General features: G+C 31.3%; 1 protein-coding gene across 3 annotated transcripts in view; it reads left to right on the forward strand.

Annotated features, from left to right (window-relative positions):
* The window catches only part of Ssh (Protein phosphatase Slingshot), a 108,595-nt gene that overhangs the window by 9,401 nt on the left and 86,503 nt on the right, over positions 1 to 12,691 (forward strand). For all 3 annotated transcript variants that reach the window (XR_012046305.1, XM_072887953.1, XM_072887952.1), the window contains exon 2: positions 634 to 689. Coding sequence is in view for 2 of the 3 variants with exons in the window: in XM_072887953.1 (XP_072744054.1) it covers positions 634 to 689 (56 nt within the window). In the remaining variant the exon portion in view is untranslated. The remainder of the gene's footprint in view (positions 1 to 633; positions 690 to 12,691) is intronic.

A 12,691-nucleotide genomic window follows, 5' to 3' on the forward strand; every position in this document is an offset into this window, starting at 1 on the left:
AAATAGAAAATTGCCAATCTCTTTCTATCGTTACTTCTTTTTACGGCGAGTTTGTTTGCATTGCCAACAACGTTTCGTCAGACGAGTATAACAAACTTTCGAATTGAGCGTTTGCGCAGTTTTTTTTTTTGGTAGCTTACAGTATTGTCTTTAAATATACGACTGTTTGCCAACGTTTTGTACCGTTCACCGTGGTTGTCACGATGCCTCAATTATCTTCGAGAAGAGGGGAAGGAACGAATAAAGACTTGTCCGTGCTCCCTTGTCATGAAGTCAGTATTGACGTAATTCCACAGCAACGTTGTCTTTGTTGACGCTTTCACCGCAAATTATTAACGCTGCATGTCTGACTTTTTTTGTCTGTAGTAGAAATTAGCCAAATGAGAAAAGAGGGAGCAAGCGAAAAGAGAGTTTCGCCTTGTTAATTATTAATTTCTTAATTATAATATTAAATAATCAGCAATAAAATTGTGATCTATATAATTTTGGAACTTTAATATCTTCGAAAAATAACTAAAACTATGCTAAAAGTAGATTTCTTTTTTTTTACGAAATATTTGTATATGCTAGTTTTTTATTGTATGTTTATAACACATAAAAATTATATATATATATATTTTTTTTTGTTTTTAGGATTCGGGAGCAGGAGCACCAGCTGACGATGAGGATACTACGAGAAGCTGTAAAAGGTAAATTTATACAAATGGTTATTAATTAATATTTTTCACACAAAAATATATTTCTGCTAGAGAAGGCATAATAAACAATAATGGATATTTTCACGAAACAATAAGTCATTTTTTTTTGCACAAAAAAAAAAAAAAAAAAAAATACCATACATATTACGAAAAAATACAATAAATGAAAGATATCGTTAAAAGTATTGTTATTTTTACTGAAATGTACGCGCAAATTGTATGTTTTAAATTATACATTATTGTTACAACATCGTTCTATATACGTTAAGCAATCTTGCTCACCAACCTTACGATATCTCGGTGAGCTCAAGACACCCTATATAAGCGAATACGTATCGTACCCAGTTTCAATGATAAGATCGAATTACACACAAGATCGTATTAAGTATATGTGATGAGATCTGTGGAGACGGAATATTCTCTTGGCCGGTCTTTTCGCTTGTCACCGCATAGTAGCTACCGGGCTGAAAAGGTGCGAAATAAAGCGGAATTTAACACGAGCACAGGCTAATAAGTTGTGATAAGGAACGATGGCTATCTAGACTGGTAGTAGGCCTCTCTACTTAGCAAGTAATTTGCTCTCGCTTTACCGGCCATTGAAAGTACGATCGGTCGGCGTTCGGTCGGTTTTCCAAGGATAACCGTCTCGATCTGATAAAACTCTCCTTACGCAGTTTCTGCGAAGATGGTATGGAATCGTTTGAATTTTTTTTCCGATGCTATCTTTGTAAATTTTTTCACGAAGACGATCTCCCGCCGGAACGGCGAGGTGAATTTTATTACTGGATATCCGAGACGCATCTAACACTTTTATTGGTAAGCACCGCGGTGCCGTGTTTTACTCTGTTTATATTCTTGGAGACAGGTATCGGTGTACTGTAACGATAAACACTGGTCTTATTACTGTGCGAATGGATACCTAATCTGAAATTAGTTTACTTTATGCATGTCTGCGAGATTTTATCTTGAGATTGTTTCCTTTGAGCTTTCCTTGCAGCTGGTTATTCCTGCATTATTAATTATTTTGTAGTAAAAAAGTTTTCATACAATATTAAAACAATAATATAATTGTATTATTAAAAGAAGATAGAAAAAATAAAATAATAAAATAAAATTATGTTTTTATTTCTAACAAATATTTTAATATTGAAGATAACAACAATAATAATTTGAAACTCTTCTTTCTTATTTAACTATAACTTGATTAATATAATATATATCATTTTTTATATTATATATTATAATTTTTTAAATATTTATAAATTATTCATATATACTGTGCTCAATTATATTTTGTTTTTGCGAATTATAGTCTTAAAAATATAGTTAATTATTTTCTAGAATATCTTCCTTTTTTGTTAAAGATATACGGAAGATAATATTCTACATATAAAATATGCAAATATTTGACTACATATTATAATATATGAACATGTTTCTTGACTTTTTCTAATCAAGTAATTTTATAGTAGTACTTTATAGTATCGTAAATAAAATCTGAATATCATAAAATGGAGGTCGTAAAATGGAGCTGAGAAGTATCTTTCTATCTTTTACGAACCAGCTTTATGGCGTTTACGATCGAGAATCACTTTCGGGCAAGAGATACTTATCGCGTGAAAACACAATTGAAATTCACGATTGTCGCGATTCCGGTCGTGCTCCCGGAACCGTCGATTATTAAGCAGGAAATAACGCGAGCACGTTATTTAATCAATGATGAAACGAGTTCTTCCTCGTGGAAGCGCGTCTTCGACTTCCTCCTTCGAGACGTCGTCGTTATAATTCGCTTAACTCGGTTTGAATCTTCCCCGAGGAAAGCGCTGCGTAGCCGCGCGTGCGAATTTCCTGCCTCTCGTCTCTCGGATACGGACAACGTGATGCATCTTCAATCTGAGTCGCACTTGTGCGTATCTCGTGCGAATGTGTACGTGCCAGGAAATCCCCACGGAACCGATTCACTCTCCTGTTACGGGCCGTCGTGGAGAAGGCTTCGCTCTTAATCGTCTGACTTTCTATCGTGTGTTTGCGTAACATCTCGCTTCGCGCGCGTATCGTAACATTACATTACGCTGGAAACGTAATCGAAGTCTTCGTTGTTAGAAAGAAGATAAAAACCTCTCACCGTAACCGGATATTAAAATACCCTGCCTCTAACGAAGGGTCGCGATCGTTATAGGAATTTTAATCGCGGATATTACTGCGGATAAGGAATCAGAAATCATTCTGATTTTTTCGTGTGGCTAAATAACTAAACGTCAAATGAAAGACAAAAATATGTCCATATATCTATTTTATAAACGGATCATAAATTGTAATCGATTTTTTAAATAGTAGATTATAATAGATTCTTTTATAATAATTAAAAAAAGATGAAACTTTTCTTAACAAAAATATTGGTGTATTTCATAACTTTAATGTTAATAAATTAAAAATAAATTTTTTTGTGAAATTTTATGGAAATAAATAAAATAAAATATTTTTTTAGTTAATTTTAAATAAATTTTAAATGTAAGAAAAAATTTAGCTTTTTTCAAGCTAAATTAATTATTTTAAAGCTTGATATTACAGAGATCTAAAAAATGACTTTTTAAAATATTTTTACTAAAGAAGATAAGCTTTAAAATCGTAAAAAATATCTGTTATCAGTTCGCAAGTTTATCTTTATTAAAATGGCATTTCCATTTTATATTTTGTGATTTATTCTGCGGTGTCACGGATTCCCGATTGCTTTCAATTTCAGATAAAGCATTGTTGGTTATGGCAATATATCACGAATTGTTATGTGCTTTCCCGCTTATTTCATCTCTGTACAGAAAAGTCGATTTCTGGGCAATCAACATCGCAATATACCCTCAATTCAGTCTTTAACTTCTGGCAGCATCAATGCCCGCTTGCTATTTTTGGCTAGATTGTTCGGAAGGCACATTTCAACAGGGGGCTTGTATCCGATACATGACCTTTTAGCTCAGCTAAAGTTCAGACTGCCAACATAAAGTCTTGCGAGGTTCTGCTAGGGGGAGGTGTTGACCCTGCAACATAACTATTAAAACAATTCGTAATGAGAATTTCTATTGCCTAATTAAGATATATATTGCTTAATTAATTCTTTGTCTATCATATAGTTGTATTACGCCTGTATTTGTTTCCCAAAGTAGGTTTAAATTGAAAATAATTCTCTAACTTAGCGATATACATATACCTATACACACACACACACACACACACACACACACATACATATATATATAAAGTCTGACATATATAAAATGTCATGAAGTTACTTAAATTATTAATAAATATTTAATTAAATATTTTTCTTTGGATCACGCTTTATAAATAACGTGTATGATTAATTATAATTATAGACGATTATATAGAAAAATGTCTTACTAAATATGCAAAACATTTGTTATAACTTTTAAATATTTTTGCGTGTCGATAATAATATATATAAACTACTGATCGAAATTACTTATGATCTTAATATCTTGCTGCTTGATTGGAACCATCCATTTTGTTAAATGCATTACCTTCAACAAACAAAACGAGCAAAGTATCAATTACAGAACGTAAACAGTGCCAAAGTAATTAAACTGCAATTAAATTGCGATGATTGCTGATCTAGATTTATAATTACAATTAAATTCAGTCCTCGTCGCCTTAAGGGGAAGAAGCGCTTAGTAGATAGCCAATAGTGCAATTATCGTTAATTGCGATCTGCAATCGCAAACGATGCTTATTTCACAACTGCAGTATGGTGACTAGAATTGCGTGGGTGAAACTAATGCCACTCATTTGTTTGTACTTTCAGGATTTAGTGAGTGCGTCGCAGAAAGAAAGTAATTGATATCATGAAGTGAACTTTGAATAGAAATTTAATTTTATATATATATATATATATATATATATATGCATGTATAATAAATAATTAACATATATTCTGCATCAATTCCGTATTCTCAATTTTTGCATAAATTTGAACAGTCGCAATAACATGTTTTTATTTAAATACCGTTTTGCTTTGATAATAGTAACAATAACAACATGGCTAGCGATGCGTTTTCCTTTTACGTTCCGTTTGACTTGTCATAAATTTAGAGCCCGACCGCAAACTCATTAGTGCCCGTCAGTGGAGTAGACGCCGTTGCCCTAACTTCGTTCGGCGTTTCCATAATTTTCTGCACGCCTCGTCAATTTTGCCACGAAGAAAAACTTCGATCGCTTGTCATAAGAAAAAAAGAAAGGGACATCCGGTGTTTATCGTTCGACTACGATCTCGCGCGTAATTTTGATGCTGTCCTAATTTTCTGTGTCACACCTGGCGTACTACCAGTTGGAACAATTGTAAGCTTATTTTACAGTCGTAAAGATCGCAATACGTGTTGCCTTTAAGGCGTTATCTCCAATTACATAGTGTTTGCGGTTTCAATATGTCTCGCAGTTACAACTCGACGTGTGTATCGAATTCCAGGCTTGTTAACACGCCTGTTAACGATCGAATTGCTAAAAAGCAAGTTAGCGCTTTTGTCAACCATCGCATTTTAAGAGACGCATGATTGTATTTTAAATATCGCATCGCGAGTAGAGAGAAGCCGAGGCTCGTAAGAACTTCTGACGCCCTGCTCTCTCAGATGCCCGAAGCCGACCGAGGCGGTCTACCTTGAACGGGATTCCTGGTCGTTCGTAAATTTCACTAACAAAGAGTCACGAGACTCGTGAGGATAATAGCCGGATATACACGTATTTTCTCTCGCTAATGCTGCATACACTCCGCTCATTATAGTCTCGCAGATTCCGATAGTTTTTCATACGAGAGAGAAGTAAATACAGAAAATGATATATATTATTTCACGTCTATTTGTTATTTTATTTTTAACTATGTACTTTCTCTTCTCAGTATGGATATTATAATAGCTTACAAATCACAAATTTATAGTTACGATAGGCACAATACGCTACGCGATAACACTTTTCCTTTTTAAATTAATGACATGTTATATCGCAATTTACTTTGTATCCTTGAATTTTATTTTCTTTTTAATATTCGGGAAATAACAAGAAATCTAATTATTCTAAAACGCAAATTATATTTGCAAATTTTAAATCACTAAGGAAGGTTAAGGAATATGTAAAATTATTAACGTTTATCTTGGTGATTTTTAGATGGCTGAAAATGATATTTTATAAAGACAAGTCTGGAAAGAATGGCTTCCCGATTTCTAAAAATTAATCATTTTTAGTGCTAATAATTATAGTATTACTAATTGTCATTATAAAAAAATATTGCTCTATTTATTTATGATGGGTTTAATGATTCCATCTAATTTTATATATTTTTTTGTTTTGAATAGCACTTTAATAAATTCTAATTATTTTCAATTACATATACATGGTTGGATGATATCAAATATTAATGATATTAAATTGTAATTACTTCATTCTCTATATATTTGCCAAATTATCGAGGTTTTCGAGAGTTTCGTACGTAACCCTGAACTATATTTCAGCCGAGCATTTCGGACGAGCGCAAACAAAGAACAATCTTACACAATTTGAGATTGGATCGTGCTTCAAAACTTGGTAATTGGTTTCCATCTTGCGACATGCATTCGTCGATTGTTCTTGACCGAGGTTCGTGAAAATAGTTTTACGACAAAATTTTGTTCTGTAACACGTGAAATAATATATAAAGATTTTTGACAAAATAACGAGCATACTTTTTTGACAGTTCTAGTAGATTCACTCATTTTTATAAAGAAAAGATTTTACTTCACAATGAATTATTAAAAAAAAAGAGATAACATCATGAAACAGGTATTCTATATATTTTAAAAATTAGTTGAATTGTCACATATCAATATATTAATTGTTCTCGTGTCATAAAACAGTTACGGTTTTTATATAAGCGCACTACGTTAAAAGTGCATATCGATGAATTTCTTGTTTTCTTTTAATTTTTCAATATTGATTATTGGGCTTTTTAATAGTTTAATAAAATTTTAATTTTGACGTGTCGCGTAAAAGATTTGATGAATATTATTGATTTTGAAGAATCGTTTTCAAGTTTTAGAAAAATCTGTGGTTATGAGAAAAATAATTTTTTTTTCTGTGCTAACATCCTGTACATCATCGTTTACATCAGCTTATTACGTCTAGTCATTTATTCGCGCATATATCCTTCGCGTATAGATCGACACGAGAATAAGAAAACCTGTTCGTAAGAACAGCACATAGGTAGCAACGCGGAGAACGGAGTGATCGGCACTTCAATTTGTATGAAGACACGAAGATGGACGTTTTAACATTTTTTTCTTTTCGTTTATATCGGTTTCGTTGAGTGGGTGATTTTCAATGAGTCACATATACAAATCCTTTTACAAATACTTGCAGTATCCTACAGTACTGAAGCATTATTAAAATTTGCGAAGTTTATCTATTTGTTATCAAAATTGTTTATTAAGACTTAAGGTTTATCTTTGACGGCTATTTTTACATTTCTATTTTTACTCGTAATTTAATTAAATATGCATTTTTAATTACAATAGTAGTATAATATATTTTAAAAAATCATACTTTTATTAAGTTATATAACGATACGTGGAAAGTTTGTAATAGTTTAGCTTTTTTTTCCTTCCTTTCTTCCCTTATTTAGAGTATCATATTTTTCTATATGTTTTTGAATAAAATTTCTTGTAAAGAAATCATACCAAATAGCGGTTTAAAAAAATATAACAGACAAAATTGTATGACAATCAAGAAGCATATTTCTTGTTCATTAACTTTGCATATTCTCATGGAGCGCATCCGAGATTTTGTAATAGAAGCGATAAGGCAGGAAAGTTTAAATAAGTGACTCAACATTCGCGATTTTAAGATGCCGTTCATTATCTTTCTATCTTATCTTTTAAACCGAGGCAGAATAATTATAATGATCGTGATAATATTAATTTAACTAAATTTATACATATAGATATATATACCTCTCTTGCATTGAGTTACGAGGAGAACCAATTATTTTAATTATCTACCTTTTCGCTTTCCTTTGTGTATTAGCATAAAAGGATCTTTAACGAGAGCAATAGTACGTAAAAATTGCTTGCTGCCCTTTGAACTTTCCTGACATTTTGCTTTGTAAAAATAATAAATATAAAGGACTTTTTCAAAGCGCCATTAATGCGTCGTTGCTGTCATTCTACCGCTATTTCTACATTATATATATAAAACATGTTCAGACAAAGTCATGCAACATATCAAAAATACATAAAATTGCAATCTTTATTTTGATTAATTTTCATGGCGTTCAAATATTAAAATAAATGCAAATTCTTTCGAGACGATTTATTTTACTAATAAGAATTAAATGAAAAATTATCTTGCTTATTTTTCTTATTTTTGTATACTTTGATAAGTAACTTTTTTATTTTTGTGAATCTTAGTAATCTACGAGTTGATAAATAAATACAAGATAGTCAGTTTAAGTAATCAAAGATATAATAAATAAAGTTCTATCTCGAATATTTAATGTTATGCTTTTTGATATCAGATTATAAATCATGTTAATGAATACTTTATTCTTTTGCGCACGTAGTATGTTTATGACAACGTTGACCTATAAAGTATAAAATATTCAAAGCGCATCATAAAGTGTTCTCTTTTTTTTAACTATTCTTTTTCACAGTGTCCATATTTTTGCGAGTTTATTTTCCCGTCGTCTCCGAAAGGCCGTGCACAGCCTTTACATGCCAATCTTTCAGATAGGCTCTTTTTTCTCGGCGGAATAGGCCGGCAGAAGATAAAATTATAGTTGCGGGTTCATTAGACTTATCTGTCATTCTTCCCCGACTTCTTGATGAGAACGTAAAAAGTGATACCACATGTATCGCGGAATAGATTTTCACATCGCGTGTCTCAGTGCAATATATGCATGTTCTATTAGCTTTTCTCGCAATCGTCATCGAATACCGATGTTAGTATGAAAGCTTAAAGTGCATACACACCCGCTGAGTAAATCAAGCAATCTCCGCGAAGCAATGCAGAAAAATTGATTTGCAACGACGATCCATTTTCTCCTTTATAATTGTTTTAAATTATCGCATAATACAATACAATAGTTATTTATTTGTATTTATTGATTTCTATATAAGGTATTATTTTACTATAATTTTTAATTACATAAAAGTATTTAGGACTTATCTATATATTTATTATATACAATCAATGTTTTTTAATTATTTTATATTAATATTTAATATTAACTGTTTTCAAATTCTGTGTGAATGCGAAATGTGATGTTATTTTTGATATTGTTAGAGATTATATTTTGAAAATTTATTTTTTACACGCGGTTAAATTTCTTCGACAAAAACAAATTTCACTTTATATTTTCGCAGAAGATTTCAAACAAATTTGCCAGTGTCAAACGCAAATAATTTCACCGGAAGGTAAATTTCAGCGAGCAAACCGTGCAAATTTGTTGTTTAATCGGGAATCAATGCTACCTCTATCAGAGAGAGATTTATGAATAGATGTTGTTTATCAAGCGAGAGAGGCATTCCAGGTCATCCGCCTCTCAGCTTCTCTACGAACGTATTAGCGTTTATACAGTGTTCGTCCACGTTTTGCATGGATGAGCTGGCGTACTGAATATATGTATGTACATATGTACATACGACAATCGCACAACGAAGGTCAATGCACCGATGTCAGCTGACATGTGTATGAATAACGTGATATCGGTATATGCATGATATACCGATGCGAATCGATCACGCCGCATTATGATTTTTATTAGTGCTATCATTATTTAAATATTTCGAATATACCATCTAGATATTTAATCTGTTCTTAAATATCTGTAATAAAATAGCGATATTCGATTCAATTTGAAATAGCTATATAAACACTGATACTAGAATGCTTTGAGATTTTTTTGTTTCGTTGCGAACAGCTGATAAAGAATCTAATTTTCAAGAAGATTAGAATAAAATTTATCAAAGTCTTATCGCGAGTAATTCGCAATTAATTTATGCACAGCGGATTCTCTTCTACGAAGTCATATATAGTTGTCGATATGTCAGTGATTAAATCATGAATATTCAGCAACACGACGTCGAAGATTTCCAGCGTTTCGTGCGCCGAGAATCGATCTGATAGTTCGGCTCTTAACTATTCCGAAAGGAATTATCGAGAAGGGACGGGAGAATTTCTCTTTAATTTTTGCGTCATTGATATGCGTGACGTAAAAGTACGAGGTATCGAGAATATTGATGTGATTCCTTGCATTAAATCTATTAAGGTTTTTGTAATTTTGTAATTTTCAGTAATTTTTCTGCATCTCGTATTAAATTATATACGCGAATATCTTAACGCGTTAGGAATAGATCGATAACTATTATACTGTGTATCTGACATACTCGACTACGAGTGAAAACATTAATAACATCGAAATACGTTGCAAAGTCATTCGACACTACCTTGTAATCTTAGATACAACACGACCTAGTTTCGCTTACTCTACGGGCATGTAATCGCGATTTCAATCATACGAGACCGGGCCGATTGACGCAGATGATTAATGCGTCGCATGCTCGTCTCCCCTTGACAGTGAAAAAAATTGAGGAACGATTCGTATAACGAGATCTCGAAGAAAAGAGTCGACCAACGTGTAGGATGGTGCGATGAGTCATTGTTTGCAATGGGGCGATTATAACCATGCAATTAAATAGGGACGCACGAGCATGCTTGACAACAAATCAATATTTTAATGATCAATCTCACAATCAGAATACAGAAATATGGATCTGTAATATATTTTTTTGAAAATTTTTGAAAATATCTATTATTTCTAATTAATTTTCTACAGCAGTAACGTATATCGTGATATAATCGATTATAATTTTTAAATAATTATTTAATTGATTAATTTTTAGTTTTTTATAGTTGCATTAACTACATTGATTTTTAATAATATTTATTACTTATTAATTGACATTTCAGACGTTTTATCATTCGTATTAACTTCTATATAATATTCATAGAATAGAGCAGTAACAGTAACTAGTACACTGGATCAGTTGTTCGTTTAAAAAATAAATGAAAAATAAAAATAATTTGTAATAAGTTCTTTTAGAAATAATATTCTTGCAAAAATATTCTGTATATAGAATTTTACATTATATATTTGTAATTATTATATTGAGTTTTTATCTCCTTGGAATGAAAATTTAACGAAAATATGTATTTTCTGATTTTGATTTTTTATTTGGCGATTGCATATTAATAATAATTTTAGACAGAGATAAGATTTAACATCTACATTAATTGAATATCATTTCTAGTGTATTTTATCATTTGATGGAATGGAAATATCAAGCAAATAGTAGTAAAAGTATATCAAGCAAATTAGAAATTTTTAACGAATTTTGCTATTGACTGGCGAAAATTTGGCAAATAGATAGAACGTCGTTACAATTATATAGACTTCTCGTTGTTTTGGAAGCTTTTTATTTTTTTACCAATGGAATACTTTGACTTGTTTATATGATTAATTATCGTGGACTGCATAATTCTCTCTCTCTTTCTCTCTCTAGTTATAGACAATTGCTATAATACTACATGCATGTCGTGTATAACACGCAATAGATCTCTAAATATACTCGATGGTGTAATGTAATATTCGCCTCGAGGCGAATTTACGAGATTGCTCGCTGATTAAAGAGTACTTGCGCCATTAAGCCTGATTTGTACGATGTTCTTTTGCTAACAGTTAGTGTGTTTCAATATATATGAATCTGATATAATAAAAAGATCCAGTGCGGAAAAAGATTGAGAAAGAGACAACGTTGATTAACATTGATGTTACAGTTGGATTATACATAATTTGGGTGGCATTTATTACCTTCGTCTAGCAATTACCGCATATTTTTTTTATTTTTTGGACGGCGTGCATGACTAACCCATTTTGAATTATAATTAAGATTTATTCAGTGAAATATAGCTTTTTATATGTACAAATCTTTATATATGTAAAATTTATATATATATATATATATATATATATATATATATATATATAGTGAAAGAATGTTTTAATAAAAATTATACTCTTTTTATCAGAAATAAAAATAAAGATTTGCTTAAGAAATTATATAACAATTAAAATTAAAGTATTCTAATAAATCTAAGATATGAACAAACTGAACAAAGACAGAACAGAAAACTTTTATTTAATTTCAAGGCGTTATAAGTAAGTCATTTAAAATCAAGAACTTTATATTAACAAAATTCTAACTTGTATCAGACATTTAGCTATTAATATATTTTATATTAAAATTTTTTGATAGCTGGATCTCTAGCTTAATTTATATCAAAAAAGATTTCTGAGATCGGTAAATAATTAGCACATAAAAAAGATTATATGCTTATATATAATAATTTTTCTTTTGATTATACTCCAGTTAATTATATATATAGTAAATACACATATTTGAAGTGTTCGGGTCGATGATTTCGTGAGGGTGAAACGCATGGCGGCCAGTCTTCAAGGTCTTCTTGCATTCTGTGATTGTATCGTGATATATAGATCCTTCCTGTAAAATACTTATTACATTTTTAATTGAAAGAAAAATTATACGGAACAAGATAATTGTTGCAATTATCAATAGCAATACAAAGACGTGGAATTGTAAAAATTAACATATTTTATTATACATGTTCAATTAAAAAAATTTTATTTAGGACACGTGTATTTACATATCATAATAAATGTACATGATGAAAACGTGTTAAGGTACCGTGATGCAGGAAAAAAAGTTGTCTTTTTTTTTTTTTTTTCTTCTTTCGATATGCGCGCCTTCATCTCGATCGACCGAGAAGCTGCTTCGGTGTAAGCGAGGTGATCTGCGTGTCGACCACGGGATGTGTGAAGGGGAGAGGGAGACGTTTAAAGAAGGAGTGGAGGGGAGGGAGACTCTTGCGCGCTGCGCGCCTGT

Source organism: Anoplolepis gracilipes, chromosome 3 (assembly GCF_047496725.1).
Source record: "Anoplolepis gracilipes chromosome 3, ASM4749672v1, whole genome shotgun sequence".
Classification (NCBI taxonomy): domain Eukaryota; kingdom Metazoa; phylum Arthropoda; class Insecta; order Hymenoptera; family Formicidae; genus Anoplolepis; species Anoplolepis gracilipes.